Source organism: Ahaetulla prasina, chromosome 2 (assembly GCF_028640845.1).
Source record: "Ahaetulla prasina isolate Xishuangbanna chromosome 2, ASM2864084v1, whole genome shotgun sequence".
In the NCBI taxonomy this organism is placed as follows: domain Eukaryota; kingdom Metazoa; phylum Chordata; class Lepidosauria; order Squamata; family Colubridae; genus Ahaetulla; species Ahaetulla prasina.
The window spans coordinates 190,184,088-190,204,248 of NC_080540.1; the positions used below are offsets into that span (position 1 = coordinate 190,184,088).

A 20,161-nucleotide genomic window follows, 5' to 3' on the forward strand; every position below is an offset into this window, starting at 1 on the left:
CACGATTTTGTCAACATATTTTCTCCCTTCCCAGAGAAGGCCCAACGAACGTAGCAATTCTTGCGCGTCACATACAGGAATGATTAAAGCTACAGCTAAGTAAGTACTTGGAAAGAAATGTATACATTTATCTGGGGGGAAAAAGCACCTCAACTGATCAATAATAACTGCCGATAATAATTTTTTATTGTCCCTATATGAATAGCATATAGGAAAAAGCAATAACGCATGTTCAAATTATGTAATATAGAATGTTGAATACTTTGTTTGTTTTGTCCATAATCATCAGATCTGACAACTTTTTGCTGAACTGAAATTATTTTTTGATCAAGTATATTTAAAATCAAAATGAGTACAGGGTAAAGATCAATTTAATCATGTCGTGATGGTTGAAAAAAAGGCTGCCATGTAAAGCAACCTCTACGGCTGTAAAGTTAATCCACTGTTTGCAATGGGAGGATTTTGCCAAAAATTAGAAGCAAATGCTGGGTTTTGGCAAAAACTTCGCAAAACATTCACATGCCTGCGAGGTACTCCACACAGCCATAAATGCAGGTTGTGTGCCCAATGTGGTCACATGAGTGGGGAAGGATGGCCATTGCAACTGAGCCATAAGTAGCCGAGGGGGGGATCTATAATAATTTTGAACAATTGCTAAGCATCCAATTGTAGGTCAAGGACTATCTGCTACTCAAATTATTATTTTATGGCATACAGAATAGAATTACAGATATACATTATTCTGAATGAGAATATGATATGTTTATTTCAAATCCCACTTATTATCACAGAATCCTAGTAGAAGATGGAACAAGTGAGGTTATGGTATTTTGCAAGAACCAACAGGTGCAACAAGTGTTGGGTTTGAGCCCCAAGGAATGGGAGGTCATGCAAAATCATATTCAGATTAAGGGAAGTATCTGCATTCAGCATAATGAAATTAGCACAGGAACTAGGGTAAGTGGTTTATTTTGAATTAGAAAATTTGCTAATTACTTGAATTAGGAATTTTATCTAATGATTTTGAGTGTAGATCAAGGCTAATTTATCTATTTTGATAGATACTGGAAGAGCAAGATCTGCTCACACAGTATTTGAGAAACTTATGCAGAAGTCCAGTTGTCTGTCGATCCATAGTGTTGGCCTTCAGAGTGGATAGAAAATCTTTTAAGACAGGTATGTTATATGCCTTCAACCTCACACAATGCTTTCAGTGCTAAGAAACTAATTTTTTTAGAAACAATGGCAGCTATTCAACGTACTATTCCTGCGATATGTTCCTTTGCTATAATCAATACAGAAATTGCTTGTTAACAAATAGCGATTCTGATGCCTCATTATAGTCCTTAACTTACTGCTTACAAATCCCAGAAGCTTCAAAATAGATTAATAAACCGCCCAAGTAAGCTGCTAAATTTACTTCAGTATGCCAGATGTTCCTTACCTAAAGTAGATACCAGTTTAATTAATACCTGCTAGCAATTAAATTGACAGGTTTAGAGGAAAAATTCTAGGTACCCGAGAGGTTGATCTGTATTACAAAATGGCTCAAGAAAATTGTTCTTATATTAATTGGAACATCAGCAGTTAAGAGATCAAGAATATTGATCACTGTGTTTTGACTTTTATGGAAATCTAATCTGATGAAGGGTAGAAGGCTGATTTATGCAAATGGGGACCATTGGTATATTGTAAAAAACACTATGCTTCTGTTCAGATGTAGGCAAATACATTCCCTGATTTTTCTTAAAAAGAGATTTTAATAAAGGCAACGATAAATGGAATTCTATTGCACATCTTAATTGGGCAAGCATAAATATGAGGGAGATGAGCTGTTAAGAAATATGAAATATGGAGACGACTTCCGGTGTCCAGCGGCAACGGTCGTCTGGAGGCTTCTCCTGCCTCCAGCGCCTGAATCCGGCCGCCGCCGAGGCCCTCAGGGGCCAGGTGTTCCGAAAAGGACACCTGCCGTACGGACGGCTCGCCAGGGGTCTCCCAGCCGACATACAGGACTGTGGGGACCGATGCTGGCGCGTCCTAGGCTCGGCGGGGTCTGGAGGCCACGGGCCACGGCCATTATTTTGGTCGTCGCCTGGGCCGCTGTGCCCGGTGACACCGGGGCTTTGGATTTATAACTGCAGCAGCCTGGTGGTGAACAGGGAACGGAGAAGAATTGAGGAATGGAGAAGGGAAGGGGATATCGGTAAACGCGAGTGGAGTGCTCCGGAGTGCGGGGGGGTTTTTCTCCCCTGCGGTTGGAAGGAGCACGAGTCATTCTGGAGAGAGGAGAACTTAAAATAAGAAGATTACCGGTTTTGTGGAGCTCTGGAGAGAAGAGGTGATGGAGAAATTTAGGAGGGAGGGTTTGAGGCCCCTCCTCTGGGGAACAGTGGTGGAGTCCAGCTTCCGCCTTCACTATGAGAATCTTGATGACATCACTTCCCTTCGGCTTCCTGGTTGACTAACTGTACTCTGGACTCGTTGCTCCTGTGAGTGCCCCCTGGTGGATCCGGAGGAAATTACAAGGATACTGTGCCTGCCTGAGGATTTTGTATTTTTTTTTTTAATGGCAAAAGGTCAGAGACCAACTGCTGGAGAGATGGAGAGAATTTTGGAAAAGTTATCTAATATGGACAAGAAATTGGATGATTTGCAAAGAGGCCAAACGGAAATAAGAGTAGAAATTGTGACTATCCAAAAGGATTTAAAGGATACTCAACAAGTCTCAGCAGAAAACAAGCAGAAAGTGGAAGGTCTGCAGGGTGAGATGCGGGCAGTGCAGAAAAGAGAGGAGACGACAGGCAATGCTGTGCTTGGACTACAGATGGATAAAATGTCTTATTTCCTTAGGTTTCAAAATTTGGAAGAAGTGGACCAAGAAGATTTGAGAGATGTTGTGACTAAATTGTTGGGAGAATTTCTTGGGAGAGGTGTTGATTTCATGAATTGGGATGTGGATCGAGTTTATAGAGTTAATTCACAATATGCACGCACGCATGCAGTTCCCAGAGAGGTTCATGTCAAATTTGTGAGAAGAGGCGAGATGAAATTCTTAGAAAACATAGGAGTGGGGCACTGATTTACAGGGGCAGGAGATAGCCATTCTGAGGCAGATTCCCAGACAGGTACGTGAAATGAGAAAGAAATATTACTTTTGTCAAGCAAATTGTACCAGAAGGAGTGGGCTTCAGATGGCTGATGCCAGAGGATTGATGATTTTCCGGGAGGGCATTACGAAAAAATTAGTACAATTGCGGAGGCTACGGCCTCGTGGAGGAACACAAAGCCCTCCTGGAATCAGATGACCCAGGAATTGAAGAAGGGAGGTTATAGACCATGGGGCGGGCGGCTGCCGCTGTTGCGGCCCTGGAGTTGGGTCAGGCTGAACCCAGAGTTCTGAGATCCAAAACTAGGAAGTGATAAAGATATTTGGGATTGTGTTGGTTTTCCTTATTCTCTTTTGTACGATATTCTGTTTATTCCTGACCCTTCTTTATTACGTATTTAAGATTTGTAAACTTAGCTACTTCGTGTCACCTGCTTGCCATATGGCTGTTGTATGTGTTAAAAAATTTGAGTAAAATTCTTATCTTGCATAAGAAAAATGAAAATTTACCATACCTGATATGTATTTGTATAAACCTTTTTTGACCAATAAAAACTTTTTGAATAAAAAAAAAAAAAAAAAAAAGAAATATGAAATATAAATATGCCAAGTATTGCACGTGTATGTTCCTCCACTTGTACTGATTTCCTTGTGACAATGACGACTCATTTTTTAAAAACCGAAAAATGTCCCTGTTATATCTTCTCTGCACCCTTCTCCCAAAATTAGAAAAGACATACCCAGGAGCTGGCTGAGATACAGTGTGTTGATGTTATTTTTAATTAGAAAGAGGTGGATTATAACGTTCTCTTTTTTTAATAGGGTCAGGACAATTGAGGAGGTTTTTCTGTAATGAATTAGAGTTCTTAAGCCGAATGAGGAATCGACCAAACTTGGTATGTCTTAATATCCAGGAAACAATCTGAAGAACAGGAAGAGGAGAACGTCTAATTACTCTGGAGGAATTTGTGCAATTCCAATTTGTGTATGTATTTCAGGTTTGGCGATATTATCGTTCATAAGCCCAAGTGTGAAAGGTATTGTTGCAAACATTAAAATGTAAAAATATTTTTATATAAAAAAAATCAAGCTCATTTTTCTTTGTTTCTTTCATTCTTTTCAGTAAAATACAAATCAGTTTTGCCGTATAACTAAGGGGTTTGTTATTTTAACATTTGATTAAAGCATATTTTGTTGCCATGATTTTACTCTTTCTGTACTGAGAAAAGTGCATCTTAATGTAAAACAATGACTATTTTTTGCACATACTAGAATTTAGGAAAGGTATAACAGATGATCAAGCAAAAGTTAGACAATTTTTCATTCATTTCACATCTGCTTATACCAAATAAGCATTTATCCCAATGGCCTTTACAGTGTTGTTTTCCTAATATGTTATTCCTTGCACTATATTATTAATAAAATTCCCCAGAACAGACAGGAATCCATCTTGGTTTATTCCATCCCAATTCACAGAAGTTAGGACCAAATACAGCCTAATTTGTATAGTAGTTTCTCAAGGCCATGAGAAGAGACATCATTTACTATAGAATGAACTTTCAAGAAAAAAGAAAACTTTCATTCTAGAGAAGGGAATTAGAAAAATGCTGGCCTTAGTCACTCAATAAAAAGCATTTCCAATAATCCCAGATTCCAATGAATATAGACTAACAACAGCTTGAAAGTAGATGCTTCTGAGTGATTATTTAAATATATATAATCCTGAATCTCAATATAATTTCCAATCAGCTTTAAGATAATAGTCCAATACAGGTAACATAGTTTAAGTTTACTCATTTTTATATTACTAAATTCTGTAATGTCTTGTTGACACAGAGCACCAATTAAAAGGCTAGAAACTTTTACTGCAAGAATAGTATATTATCAACACAACTGTATTCTTTAAGATTTGAACAAATTATACACAAAGCTGCATAGATATAATGCCATTCTTCCTATCAATTCTTCCTCTTTTGGAACCATTGAGTTTGTAATATCATGACATGAGGATGATTTTTCTAACACTGACACAAAGAGAATTTTTTATTTTTATCCAAAAATAAATTGCACATTGAGGGAGACAGGGAACAAAGCAGCATAATACACTGTATGTAAAATTATAGTAGTTAATCAATTTCCTAGACATAGAATGCTACAACATAATACAGTCAATAAGGATTTCAGCAAAAGAAGCAAAACTGTTTTGTACTAATCATTCATCTATCATGTTCTGCAAACAGCGTAAATGAAATTACCGGTAGCTTTCTGAATGTAAAACTCGGAAGAATTGAAAATGCAGTTATTAAATTTAACTGGCATTGCTTAAATGAGGAAAAAGCATTTGAGCCTTTTCAGAAAGGCTCAAAACTGATACTGAGTGACACACCAGAAACAGAAGGGTCATCAACTCTATAGTTAAAGTGGTCAGGAAGAGGAAATATATTATTACTTGATTATAATATTTAGCAACCTTGTTTCCAGTTTTCATTGCATTATATTTATAATCCATACTTCATATTATAATACATTTACAAATGTGCAAGGAAACAGAATTCCAGAGAGGATTCACACAAATTTTGCAGCAATGTCACAATGGCATTAGGAGGTTCAATCAGGGACTTTTAAAGATTATCTTTTACATTATTTAAATTGTAATGATGTATGAGCATCAAGGCCTGCTGTTAATATGCTATAAGAAAGCACTAGACATAATGGTCTGTACAAGGAGAGGTGAGAAAAAGGATTAGCAAGCAGCATTTTTTATAACTAAAGCTTGGGATTTTAACATTCTCTTCCTCAGCAAATTTAAAAACTTTTGTACAACTATTCCATGGTTTTTCATTTTTTATAAGTTTATAGTGTTACATTTGCTCAAATAAGGATACTTACTGTTTTAAATAGCAAACATTGCCAGAAATAAAAGAAGGGTTGATCTTTTCTGGTCCATATTTCCAAGAATAAAAAGCAGAGAAAAATAATTTAACAAGTTGCATGTACATTCAAAAGGCATACATTTCCTCAAATAATGGCTGAGCATAGACTGCTGTTGGGAATCATTTTTGTCCATCAATTCCAATCCTGAAGTTTTTTCAGCACATTAAGAATGGGGAAGAGCTTTTGCACCAAAATATTGTGATCTATAGTTCTGATCAACTCTATTGATTATAGACACAACAGCAGCATTAAAGAATAAGCAAAACTACCTTTGAAGCATCATGCATGACCACATGTAGTAGAAAACTGATTTAACTGCCTTTTTCCTCCCTGAAGAAATCTATACTTTGACAACCTTAATTCTCTTCCAAAGAGAGAAACAGTTGAAGGGTTAAATTTGGTGAGAAGACTTCAAGCCTTACTGGGACTTTAGCAAAGTCTGCTTTACATTTGCACAAAGACACACACAACTATCAAACTAAATTGGAATGTTTTTCCAGTTATAAGTAATCTTCATCACAATGTATATATTCATCTTCTGCTGGAAAAAGAGAAGATTGAAAGGAGAAACACTGAAGTGGGAATTTCTAGTCCTCCAAACTGCGGAATGCATTCTGCATGTCTTCAAACAGCTGGGCACAGTCTGCTTTGATCTTTGCCTCTCCATCTTTCACTGGGTCCTGAAATTCAACAAAGTGAAATTGGATAATCACTCAAAAGGTTTAGAAAGAGCATTTCCTAAGAAGATGTAATGGATATCTTAACATTGCAGAATTCCTAACAAGGGTACAGAGGAAACTGGTCCTTAGATATGCCTGATGAGATCTACCTGTCCCATGTAAAACAAAACAGCCAGCAGACATATCCCCATCTGATAAATCCTCCTCATGCAGCAGAGTTACTATTTTCTCTTTCACTTCTGCTATAATAGTAACATCAAATAGCAATCTGCATGTGTACCAAGTTTCATATTCAAAAAGAAATTGGAATTGTGAAATGCTTCATCCTCCTTCCTGAGTCCAGAGGTGATACAAAAGACCTAGCTGCTTTTCTTTGTACATGATTTGAACAGGTACCAGAAGATGACAGAAACAGACTTTGAAGGTGGTCTGCAGCCAATTAATGCCAATCATGAAGCAGTTTTCTGGCATAAGAAAACAAAGCCATCTATTTTGTTTTATCAGCAGCTCAAGTTATAGAAAAGCAGGTATTCTACAATTCTTGCTAAATCACATTACAAGATTGGAACTACTTAGAGTAGACCTACCTCTTGCTTCCTATTAATACATCGACGTGACTATCCCTAACAGTCTTGCAGTTTAATTAAAAAACTAAACCTCTTGTCAACCATATTTTTTATAAATGGCAGTTAGATTAATAGAATATTAAAGGAACAACAATCTTATATTTGATTTGGGATATAAACAAGGGCAATAAAAGATTAACCAATTTCTTGATATATAGTTTGTGAATCCCACTGGATTTTATTTATTTATTTTATTTATTTATTTATTTTATTTAATTTTTAAATATTTCTGTCTAAATATGATCTAAAACATGATCAGGTCCCCATACAAGTTTAGCTGCTGCACAGTCTTGAAATCAGTCACCCCATTGCTGGAATTGGGTATAAAATTTCCTAATCAGAGGAACAATTTGCCTCCAGAAGTTTTGAATGCTCCAACACTAGAAGCCTTTAAGAAAAGATCAGGCAATCATTTGTCTAAAATGGTATAGGGTCATGATAGCGAACCTATGGCATGCGTACAGCCATATTAGTGGGCACGCGAGCTCAGCTAGGAGTCCATGGAGGCTGGGGACAGCAAAAAAGTCACTTTCTGTCCAACCGGAAGTTGGGAAATGGGCCTTTTCTGGGCTCCAGTGGGTGGGGAAGGCCGTTTTCGCCCTCCTCACACTCACACTCTGAAGCCAGGTGAGAGAGAAAAATGGGCCTACTGGACCATCGCATGCCAGGAGTGGGGGGAGAAGCGTGCTCATGCATGGGGGTGGGGCGCATAAAATTATGGGTATGGGCACATGTGTGCGTGACCCCCCCCTCCCGCCTCCCTCCTGGCACGCGATGGGAAAAAGGTTAGCCATCACTGGTATAGGGATTCCTGCCTGAGCAGGGGATTGGACTAGAAGACCTCCAAAGTCCCTTCCAATTGTTATTCTGTTATTAGTAGGTGCTATATCTGCATTCACGCCCATGCCAAAGCACTCATTTTGATTGTACTGAACAGAATCCATTGCATAGCCATAAACAGTAACTTTCTGCATTTGTTCAAATACAAATTCACAAAAACGGGATCAGAAACAAACCACCCACTTTCCTAGCACAGCTTTATTTTGTTTGCAATTTAAATACTAAAGGTAGTCCTCAACTTACAACTGTTTGCTTAATGATGGCTCATATTTATGACTAGCTGCAGTGTCCCATAGTCGTATGATCACAATCTGAAATATCTTTTGTCAGTTTCCAGCAAAATACATTGTTGGTTAAGCTGGAGTCACAAGACCACATGACTCAACTTATAATCATGGTAAAAGGATTTTAAAATCGGATCCGGTAACATGATGACTCAACTCTGTCGTCCTACGTTGAGGACCCTTTGTACATATTGTTTTGTTACAATCCTAATGCAGGGTACATACCTTGAATTTCATAGAGGTAAGTCGGTAGAGGATTTCGCTCATGTTCTCTTTGATAATGGACCATGTAATCTTATTGTCACTTTGGGCAGTAGTCTCAACTGCTCGGCGTGCCATATCATAAAATGCAATCATGTTGGATAGCACCCCCACAGTCTTATAAAATGGGCAGAACCTAGTGAAAATAGTAGCAAAATTTATCTTTCTCAAAATTAAGGAACTTTTTAATGACTAAATTGTATAAACCGGTTAGCAAATATTTATATTTGATAATTAACATTTGTGGAAGAATTGACAGATGCAAAGCAATTGGCTATAGAAATCAGCTTTCTATAATGGACAATACATATATGGAAACAAAATATGGATCTAGTATAATATCCCAAATGAGCATAAAGGAACCCACTTTATGACAAAAAATGAGAAAGAAATGGCGCAATATTCTAACATCTGAAAGAAATGAAAGAGATTGTAACCTACAACCGAAACACAGTTTAACAAAAGGCCAATTTCAGAAAATATGAAATGAATACACTGTTTGGTGTAAATATTGAGGATGAACAAAGCTGTATCTTTCCCCTTTTTTCCACTTGGTTCTTTCCCCCTAGTTACTTTAACATACATGATGTAGCAGCAATTTTGAGAACATACGAGGCGTTCATGGCACCAATTGAGGACTTGTCCTTTGTTGCCCTCAATAATGCACAGTTAGAGCTAATTGGAAGGCAAAACTGATGAAAAAAGCTGGATCATCAGCATTTGTGCATCAAAGCACTATTTGATATAATGTTTAGGACAGAAAAATCAGCTCCTACTCTTGTGAAATGTGAGTTGATGTTTGATATCTATGAAACAGTGTTGGCCAAAGGTAGGCTAGCTCCAACATCGCCAGGTGAGAAGAAAAAATAGCATAGTGTAGTTAAAATAGGGGTCTAATCAGTTTTCTAAACTGCTAGGGAAACAAGCAAAAGACTACAGAGTGGGAAGAAGTTGTACGTCAGAGTAGACTTGGCATGCAATATAAGCCTTTATTACCAGAGATTAAGACATATCTAATAATTACTATCTCAGTATAGAAGCTAAAGGTCCAGATCCAGTTCATCCTAAATGAAATTTTAGAATAATATTCAGACTGACATTAGAAGTAAATCTTAACTTGTGACCTGTCAACTAGGAATCCTACTATACATCTCAGTTATATTAACATTAGGCTGAATCCTAGCCCTTCATTCTGGATTTTTAAAAATTCCCTTTGAGAAAGATACCAATCTTTCTGTCTTTACTCCCTGTGACAATAAACATTTCAAGCTTTCTAAAATACATTGAGGAACAAAGATCATTTTAGCCCACAAAAACTAGTTGAGAGAGGCTACAATTTTTTTAAGCCAACACTTTTACTATGACGTTTCTTTAGGGGAATTCCAGCATTGTCTAATCAGTTAATCTAGAAGACGCTATAAGAGCATCAAGAGAACTACAGAGAGAGAACTACACTACTTATTTAGTGACCATTCAAAGTTACAATGGGACTGAAAAAAGTCACGACCTTTTTTCACATGACCATTGCAACATTCCCATGATCACATGATCAAAATTTGGATGCTTGGCAACTGTCATGTACTCACGATAGTTGCAGTATCCTGGGGTCATGAGATCACTTTTTGCAAACGTCTGCAGAGCAAAGTAAATGGGGAAGCCAAATTCACTTAACAACTGTAATTACTAATTTAACAACTGTTAACAATTATGGCCAGAAAGATAATAAAAATGGGACAAAATTTACTTAACTGTTTTGCTTAGCAACAGAAATTTTAGGCTCAATTGGGATCGTAAGTTGAGGACTATTTGTACTCCAAACATACCAAGGGGCTTTTTAAAAAATGAAAGATAGTTATTAATGAATATTGTTGCAATGAATGGAAATAGAAAATGATATATAAAAATCATTTTGTTCAATTTCAGATTAGGAAGAGCTAAATCAATTCTGTGTGCCTTATTCTGCTTTTGAAAAAGAATATTGTGAATTTCAAATTCCAGGACAGATTTCATGAGACATGATTTATTATGGAAAATCCACATCTATACATCAGCAATTAAATTGAACTGTTGAGACAGCATTCCATATAGTACGGCAGTCTTAGATATACACCATTATATATACCATTAGCAGTTTCAATTATAAGAATTATTCAATTATTCAATTATATATGTATTCAATTATACATAAGAAGCTCAGATGAATCCCTCCCAGAACAATTATAGGTATTTGCAGCTACTGTGCTTCTGTATATATGAGCCTATCATTAATAGAACCTTTTCCCTTTGTGGATTGGTGATGTTATACGATCAGCTGTAAAGTGATAGGTGATATTTGTCCTTTGTTAACAAGCACACCAGTAACTTAACACTAATATTATTAAGAACAATGTAACAAAAAGATAAGTAACATGTGAAAACGCTTAATGATCTGAAGGAGCACATGGAGATGCTTCCTTTGACTGAAAGCCCTGTTAGAAAATGTCATCTAAGTAGAATGTCGTCTATGATTCCTTCAGCTTAAAGCAGAGAGTATATCAGCTCCTCAAGCATGAATGTGAACAGGGCTCATCAAAATCTTTTAAGTCAACATTAAATTAATAATACTATTACTTTCATTTTAATCCATTAACTGTAACCTTTTAAATAATATATATTAATCCCAATCACCTCACATCTCATTTTATTCCTAGGTTTAATATAAATTAAAAATATAGCAAACAGAAAACAAATCCCGCAATCACTTTACCACTCCCACTGATACCTTCCCCTCTGAATTCAATTCTGAAGTTTACTAGTAACTATTAGTAACTATGAGAAGTAGTAACAGTTTGTTAATTAACCTGTTTGAAAGACTACTTGCTATGTGTCAATTGAAACAGCTCTGATTTGCAGTTATAAGCAACAGGAAGAGAAAATTGGGTGATCTGAAAAAGCAGAATAAAATGCTGCAATCAAACTGCACAACAAAGCAAGAAGTGAGAATGGGGGGAAGGTCGCAAAATGTTAGCTGCTTCAAAATTCATCTAACATCTGAAAAATTGATATAAATCCCCCAGATAGGATTTAACATACCAAAATATTCCAGATATAGAATATATTTGAACATAAAAGTGTTCAGACATATTCTATATCTATTTTCCATAAAAAATAGCTTCTATGGAAAGTTGAGAGAGAACCATTGAGTATCCATTAACAAGAGTAAACAGTTTCAAAGCAACTTCATAAAGCCATGGAAAAATGTGATATGAAATAAAGGAAGGTATCAAAATATTAAGTCTCCTTTTGCCAAGATAGAGTTGTCTATTTCACTTCAAATTATCGTCCTCTGGGAAATCAATCAAAAACTATCTAACACTGCAGTATAGCCAATCATCCCTGAAAATTGTCGGTGGAGAAGATGAAGGAGGTGGATTTTTCATTGTGCAGAAGTAGTTCTACCCAAGCAGTCTCTGCAGACAATATTTCCCACAGAAAAAAATCCAATTCCCCATGGCCATACCTGTCATATGGGGTATAACCATTCTGTTGCAGGAAATCATCTTTAATCAGCTTGGCAACTTCTAGTGTAATTTTGTCTGTTTCTGCCAAAGAAGCCTAAAGTGAAAGAGAAGAAAAAGTCTTTTAAGAAAGTGATCTAATCCAGATAACTAGCCAATCAAAATTTAAGAATTGGTTGTTATGAATAGATAATGGAAATCTTCACAGAAAAACATATACTTAGCTTTTTACTTACTTAGACATCTCTTCCAGTGGGCATTAGAACAAAAGTTTCTCTAATATTAACTCTGAAAACCACTTTTTTCAACCATATTACAGGTAGTCCTCGACTTACAACAGTTCATTTAGTGACTATTTGGCACTGAAAAATTTTACTTATAACCATTTTTCACACTTGACTGTTGCAGCATTCCCATGTCATGTGATTTACATTCACAGGTTTGGCAACTGACTCATATTTATGTTTGTAGTGTCTTCTGACAAGCAAAGTCAATAGGGAAGCCAGATTCACTTAACAACCGTGTTACTAATTTAACAACTGCAGTGATTCACTTAACAACGGTGACAAGAAAAATTGCAAAATGGGGAAAACTCACTTAACAAATTTCTCACTTAGCAACAAAAATTCTGGGTTCAATTGTGGTTGTAAGTCAAGGACTACTTGTATTATTACTCTTGCCTCTAAAAAATAATTGTGTCTCCAGTCCTTTCTGTTCTTTACTACTTCTCTTTAATTCTCTTTAATGATCATTCAATTGATGATCTGCTTAAGAGTATGCTACTCTTTTGATATCCATATTGTGGCCAATACTGGTGGTGCATTTTTTAATTTTTTTATTCAACATTTAAGAAAGAATGGGATCAACGCTATGATACCCTTTCTTAAATATCCCAAAATAGTTACTCTGATGCTAAATTCAGCCCAATTTTTAGCATCGCAGCAGGATTTTAGGATAGATACAGGAACAGGAGGTTGACCCTCCCCAAACGCACCAAAATTGATTTGAAAAATGTCAATTTTGAACCATGAATGATTATAAGGGTGAGAATAAGAATATTTTGTTGGTCCGGTCACCTTTGATTGTATCACAGAGGATGTCTTTTGTAGCTCACTGGATGGTTGGGAATATAAACTTGCCTATGTTGCAACAACTTTCACTTCTATTTTGCCTAAGAAAGTATTTAATTAGGACTGTATTACTTTAGTTTATGTATAGCACCTAACAGCAATACTAACATTGTGAAAATGTTTAAATACTGGTAGTAAAAATTTCATGTCTCCAAAATCTTGAAACTACCACTGACACAAACACACAAGACACATCTCTGTTCTGAACACGTTTTATTAAAATTTCATCTTCAAGTATCTCATCAGATTTTCAAAAATTGCCAATTGGTATAGTTTTAACATTTGTTTGTACATTCCTTTGGAATCATTTTAATAAAAAAGGCAAAGCACTTTATAACTAATTAAATAATTAACTATTCCAAATAGCTTTAGATATAGAAATCACTCCATAAGAGCAATGTTCACTCACCTTCCCCACCAACTGTACAATCTCTGCAAGATCCTCCTCTTCCTGCAGTATCTCTTTTGCTTTAGTCCTCAAGGGAACAAACTCAGGGAAATGCTTGTCATAGTATTCATCCAAAGCACGTGTGTATTTGCTGTAGCTAATGAGCCAGTTCACAGATGGAAAATGTTTTCGTTGAGCAAGCTTCTTATCCAAGCCCCAGAACACCTGCCCCAAAAGTAACAAAATGTCAATGAGCATCCTTAAGGAACAGAACTGCATTTGCCTCAGAGTACTTCTTTCAGAAGGACAAGGCCACAAGGACAGGGTTTCACACTTGAACCTTAAAAGCCTTCTATGGACGTTGTAGGTTAAACTCTCAAGAGTGCAGTTTGACTGAGAATACCAATGAGTTTTGAAACTGAAAAGGGAAGTGAGTACTTTGTTCTGTGCAGACCATTAACTTGCATCTAATAGCTAAGAAGAATTTTTACATTACATAGCATAAAAGGCTGCATGACAAGCTCCCAAATTAAAACTCAGTTATTACAAGTTGTCTCCTGTGGTATAGATCCAAATAAACCAAGAATTCTTCAAATGATTCCATGTTCTTCAAGTTTGATATATCTAATGAAGACTTCATGCTGAATGAACCGGATCTCTCTTCTGGCACATTCCTTACAGCTAAGGGTTGGCAAGCATATCAATTTCGTTTGTTCACTTCTTCATTTTGCCAACGTTAGCCATATCTAATCATACTTTCTGCATGTTTTTTTAAAAATAAAAACTATTTTGCTAGCATTTTTCTATCATGTTCACAAATGTCGTTCTTTACACTTCCCCAACGTAAGTATATCATACTGGTTGATGATATGCATTACGTTTTGAAAAAATGTTATCATCCAAGTATTATAATTCACATTTACATTACAGTCCATTTGTTTCTGCATAGGCATGAAGCTGTGTTATCAGATTAAATGAATTATCACAATTTGTTTAGAACAGTAATTGACCACTCTCCTCCAAAAAGGAAATAAGTATTTGAGATTAATATTGAATTGTGTCAGATTAAGTATAAGCGATATTAAAAACTTCTGCCTATAACTGAGGATGAAGAAAACAGCTTCCCTCAGTGCTATTCTTACCATAAGATCTGGTCTGTTAAACCAAAATAAAAAAATGAGTATTAGTTGTCTCAGTATAAACTGGTACAAAAGATGGGCAGAATATTACAGAACCATTGTCAGAAGAAGCAGTGCTATGTTAAATGGATTAATCATCAGATGATGGGAATAAGAAGTCCCTGGAAAGCTGGACAGCAAACTAAGTACCTCAGAACCAGAATAGTAGCCTCTAATTAAGGCACATGGTGAATTAATGCATTTGCTGCAGGCTGGCCATTCAAACTCACGTGCCTAAATATTTATAAACAGATTAAGAATGGCAAACAACACTAATCTTTCATAGTAACAGACTCACCCTGACTAGATTCAAGAAGCTTTCATTAAAGCTTATGTTCTAATCAGAGAGCAGAATTATTGCCTACCTGAACAATACCCAGAGTAGCAGAAGTAACTGGGTCAGAGAAATCACCACCAGGAGGAGATACACTGAATAGAAATAGGAGAGAGAAAAGATAGAAAGGGGAAATCACAATTAGTAGTAATACTTACTTCAAACTGAGAAGGACCGTCAAATGTACAGTATGTTTGCAATTCACTCTTTAGGCTTGGATTTCCTAATTAAATGCATCTTTTCAAGGAGAACTCTGAGCTGCCAGTTTAATGTTGAAAATCTTTCATTGCAACCCCCAACAAAGGCTGAACTTTTAGTTTTGCCCTTTTTATGATCTTAGAAATCACCAAAGAAAAATCTTCGTCAATCATAACAGCAGTTGTCAGAAATGATATTCAAAGTATGAGTTTTGTCAGTGAAACTATGAGGTCCTCCCCTCCGATTTTAATTAATTCTTATAGAATCCAGGTAAGGAATAGGTTGGAAAAATATTGAGAAAACGAATATTTAATCAAATATAAATGGGCAGAGAAAATACTTAAATGAACAATTTGTTTTATGACTGTTGTTCCTAAAATGTATCAGACATTGCATAGTATTCACAGAACTGTGAAAAACTATGTACAGTATCAAGAAAATGACAACTTTAACAAATTTGCAGACTGTTCTCTAAAATGCTGTCTTGAAACAAGAAATGTCTTTTTTATTTATTTTATTTATGTAATGCTCTCCATTATCTCTTTCAGTTTCACTTTGAACAAGCATTTTTAATTTCAGGGAACGTTTTCTATATACAAGATGGTCAGATAACAGACCATAGTGCAAAATAATATACAATGTGCAGAAAAAGAACATCTTGTCATTAATATACTCACGCTCCAACTATGCTAACGCTTCCTTCTCTCTCTGGATTCCCCAGACACTTCACTCTACCAGCCCGTTCATAGAAAGAAGCTAGGCGAGCACCAAGGTAGGCTGGATAACCACTATCTGCAATCACCCAATAAAATGCAAGTTAGCTTCTCTAATGACAAGAAAATTCAAAACTTTTGAATCAGTTTTTCCCCCAAAAAAATTACAAAGAAGAAAATGCATACCAGCAGGCATTTCAGCCAGCCGCCCTGAAATTTCTCGAAGTGCCTCTGCCCATCGGGAAGTTGAGTCAGCCATCATACTGACATGATAGCCCATGTCACGAAAGTACTCAGATAGGGTAATCCCTATGATCAATAACAATTACAAGTCAAATATTATATAGAAAGAACTTCACCTGTAATGGCGTATGAGAACTCTTGCAGAAGAATTCCAGAATCTTAAGATTTGTATCACAATGTACAATTGATTGTTAGGCATAAGAAGAATATTCAATTGCTTCGAGTTCTTCCTTTTCTTCATTTTAATTAAATGCGGAAACAAGGTATATGTTTCCCATTTTGTTGCACATACCCAAAATCAGAAAATGGTCAAATATGCAGAGAATGTTGGGACCACACACTGGGTGCTGAGGGCAACATGTGCTCTGCTGGCTGCCCTCATTTGGTCTAAATAACTGAAATGCTTGGGGATGTTTCATGATTTACTTCTTCTCACCAACCACTGTACTGTATCTTGGAATTAGCTTTCCTTAGTTTGCATTTTCCTTGAAATGGGCTCCTGCTGTACAATATAAAAACTCTTAAAGAGTTGTTTTTGTAACAGAGGCCCTCTTTAGTCATGATTTTTAGATGCCTCTTTGCTTAGTCCAGCGGTTCTCAACCTGTGGGTCGCGACCCCGTTGGAGGTCGAATGACGATTTGCCAGGGGTCGCCTAAGACCATCGGAAATATGGGAAGTATACTTGCAAGTCGAAGAATCGCGAATTCGGCTTCAGGCGCGATGAATTAAAAAAGAGAAATCTTTGCTCTGATGTCTCCCTCACAAGCCAGCTTGCAATCACTCCCAATCGCTAGCCTAATCTGGCTTCAGGCGCGATAATAGGGGATGAGTCTCCACTTTAATGCCTCCGTCCTCAAGGCAATCGCAAGCAGTTCAGTTTGCTAGCCAATAGGGCTTCAGGCGCAATAAATTCAAAAAAACAGTTTGCCCCTTTTCCCCCCCTTTTGCGGCTCCTGAGGTGCGCTGAGATCGCTGCCTAAAAAATTTTTTTTTTACTGTTGGGGTCGTCACATCGTGGGGAATTGTATTAAAGGGGTCGCAGCACTATAAAGGTTGAGAACCACTGGCTTAGTCTAAAGGCCGGACTGAGTTAATAAACTGGAGCTAGACAGGAAGAGGAGGTGTGTTTAAGCAAATTTCAACTCAGTCTCTGGCCAATCACATGAGGATAACCCATTCAATGGACTTTCTAAGCAGCGCAAGGGAGAATTATACTTTCAGTCTCACAAGATTTTATTAAAGTAATTTTACAATAAAGTAGAATAAATTTTTCTGCTTGTGTTTCCTGTCTGGTCTACTTGGTAAGGCTGTCAAATCTATAACTAATGACCTCAGTGTCTTTAGGGCCTCTACAAGAGAGCCAATTAGAACTCTGTAAGGTTCCCTTAAGGTGGCTCGGGGCTAGGACATTGAGCTTGTCGATCGAAAGGTTGGCAGCTCAGCGGTTCGAATCCCTAGTGCTGCCGTGTAACAGGGTGAGCTCCCGTTACTTATCTCAGCTTCTGCCAACCTAGCAGTTTCGAAAGCATGTAAAAATGCAAGTAGAAAAAATAGGGACCATCATTGGTGGGAAGGTAACAGCATTCTGTGTGCCTTTGGCGTTGAGTCATGCTGGCCACATGACCACGGAGACGTCTTCGGACAGCGCTGGCTCTTTGGCTTTGAAACGGAGATGAGCACCGCCCCCTAGAGTCAGCAATGACTAGCACGTATGTGTGATGGGAACCTTTAGCTTTACCTTAAGGTTCCCTTGCTTGCCCAATCAACTTCACTTGGTACCAAGACACTACTATTACAGTTCTGTTTTTATTCTACATTAATGGCAGTTCTTGAGTGTAATCTTTAGTGACACAGGTCAAAGGTAAATTTACAGGCAAATTGTTGTAAGCACCTTTTGAATTAGAGAAAGCCAGCAATAGCTAAAAGACCAAGAAACAAGCATTAAGTCAATACCATCTTTGTTTCCACATTTCTTACCAGTGTAAATAGAGGCTTCTCTGGCAGCAACAGGCATATTGGAAGTGTTTGCTACTAGAGCAGTTCTCTTCATTATACTTTCTATCTTACCATCAACTTCCATAGTCAGCTACAGACAAAAGAAAAATGGAAACAAAAGGGTATTGGTTTTCTGAAGGAAAAATAAAATTAGATATGGGAATGATTTACAAATTTTGATCCCAAAAAATATCATTATCCTATTACAATGCAAAAGACACAATATTTTTGTACAGATTTTTTAAAAGGGTTGATATGCCAAATTTAAGATCCTGAATCATTGAATTATAACAGGTTCAATTATGATAATAGTGAATCTATCCTCAAAAACTGAACTCAACCAAATATCCCTGAAACCATTTTGATAACTGCCTAAAAATTCAGTGTAGGATGTATAGAGATTCAGAGGGACTACATGAAATGAACTGTAGTCTATTTAAGATTCTGCTAAAATGAGTTTGTTAGTATTTAAGGTGTCATAACACTCTTTCTTTTCTTAAATAAGAATTATCTTTAAATTCATTTCATTTAAATTCAATTCTAAGAACAGAACTGCTGCTTCTGTTTCTGAATTTCTGTAAATTTAGATGGTTACTAGACTTTAATATTTAATTCTCCTTTTATCAATAATCTCAAGTCAAGATACAAAGCAGAAAAATAAAACAAAGCAAAAATACATCTAAATGATTCTGTATTTTTTACCATTTTTTTTAAACCAGCCATTTTTAAAACTATGTCACATTTTGAATCAAGTTGGAGACTTTTTCTGGACCTGGGGACTGCACATCTGCTTAACAGTTTTATAAAGGTTGTAAAGTATAGAACGATGTAATTATAGAGGATCAGAGTGAATGTGGTGGTATCCAAGAGCCATTAAAATTGGGTTGGGGGCTCCACTAAAATAAGGTGGGATTACATCTTGCCTACAGGTTGGCCATTAAAATGTTTCTGTGAAATCAGGTTCTTAAGGCAACTCTGCTCATATTGAGTGGATAGCAATAGCTCCATAAAAACAGTAATAAAATACAATTAAAATTGTTACATTCTAAATCTGCTAAAATGGGGTAGGATGGGGTAGGATTAGGATTAGGATAGGATAGGATAGGATAGCTTTATTTGGCCAAGTGTGATTAGATATACCAAGAAATTTGTCTCCGTTGCCAGAAGTTATCATTTCATTTTCTATTTAAAAGATTTTAAATAGAAATCTTTTTTCAATTTTTTTTGTAAGTCTTATTATTTAATCAACCAACTTCAAGTACCAAAACAAACATGTTTGCATAGCTCATAAAACCAATATGGATATTTCAGTTATCTTTTTAAGGGAACTAAAAAGCCAATATATTTTTGGGATGGCTTTCAAAAATGTTTTAGATTTTTTTTTCTGGAAATCAACACAATTGCTTAAATTAAATTGCAATATGGAGCCAGAACCTCCCTCCTGAACTCTCATTTGCACAGTATTGCCAACTCCCAATACCAACCTCTGGAAAATCTCTGAGCACTTCTGACATTTCATTTCCCCGTTCACCACAGCCTACATAGATAATAACATCGCTATTGGAATACTTGGAAAGGGATTGGGAAATAACCGTCTTTCCACAACCAAATGCCCCAGGAATAGCAGTAGTACCTCCTTGAACACACCTAGATTAAAAAAAAAAATACATTCATATTAAATCAGAAGAAAACATCACGGAAAGTACTGTGTAACAGACAGCTTTGTAAAACAATTAGCAACTCTATAATT

At 36.5% G+C, this 20,161-nt stretch overlaps 2 protein-coding genes across 3 annotated transcripts in view; one reads left to right on the forward strand and one right to left on the reverse strand.

Annotated features, from left to right (window-relative positions):
* The window catches only part of CTC1 (CST telomere replication complex component 1), a 33,208-nt gene extending 28,589 nt beyond the window's left edge, over positions 1-4,619 (forward strand). The window contains exons 20-23 of the mRNA XM_058173610.1: positions 35-99; positions 792-957; positions 1,062-1,176; positions 3,932-4,619. Coding sequence (XP_058029593.1) covers positions 35-99; positions 792-957; positions 1,062-1,176; positions 3,932-4,035 — 450 coding nt within the window. The 3' untranslated portion in view covers positions 4,036-4,619. The remainder of the gene's footprint in view (positions 1-34; positions 100-791; positions 958-1,061; positions 1,177-3,931) is intronic.
* A 503-nt stretch (positions 4,620-5,122) lies between these two features.
* ATP6V1A (ATPase H+ transporting V1 subunit A) overlaps positions 5,123-20,161 on the reverse strand; it is a 36,419-nt gene continuing 21,380 nt past the window's right edge. For both annotated transcript variants that reach the window (XM_058173611.1, XM_058173612.1), the window contains exons 7-15: positions 19,896-20,058; positions 18,394-18,502; positions 16,359-16,481; positions 16,137-16,251; positions 15,293-15,356; positions 13,771-13,974; positions 12,234-12,328; positions 8,699-8,870; positions 5,123-6,723 (exon numbers count right to left, since the gene is read on the reverse strand). In XM_058173611.1, the coding sequence (XP_058029594.1) occupies positions 6,631-6,723; positions 8,699-8,870; positions 12,234-12,328; positions 13,771-13,974; positions 15,293-15,356; positions 16,137-16,251; positions 16,359-16,481; positions 18,394-18,502; positions 19,896-20,058 (1,138 nt within the window). In that variant the 3' untranslated portion in view covers positions 5,123-6,630. The remainder of the gene's footprint in view (positions 6,724-8,698; positions 8,871-12,233; positions 12,329-13,770; positions 13,975-15,292; positions 15,357-16,136; positions 16,252-16,358; positions 16,482-18,393; positions 18,503-19,895; positions 20,059-20,161) is intronic.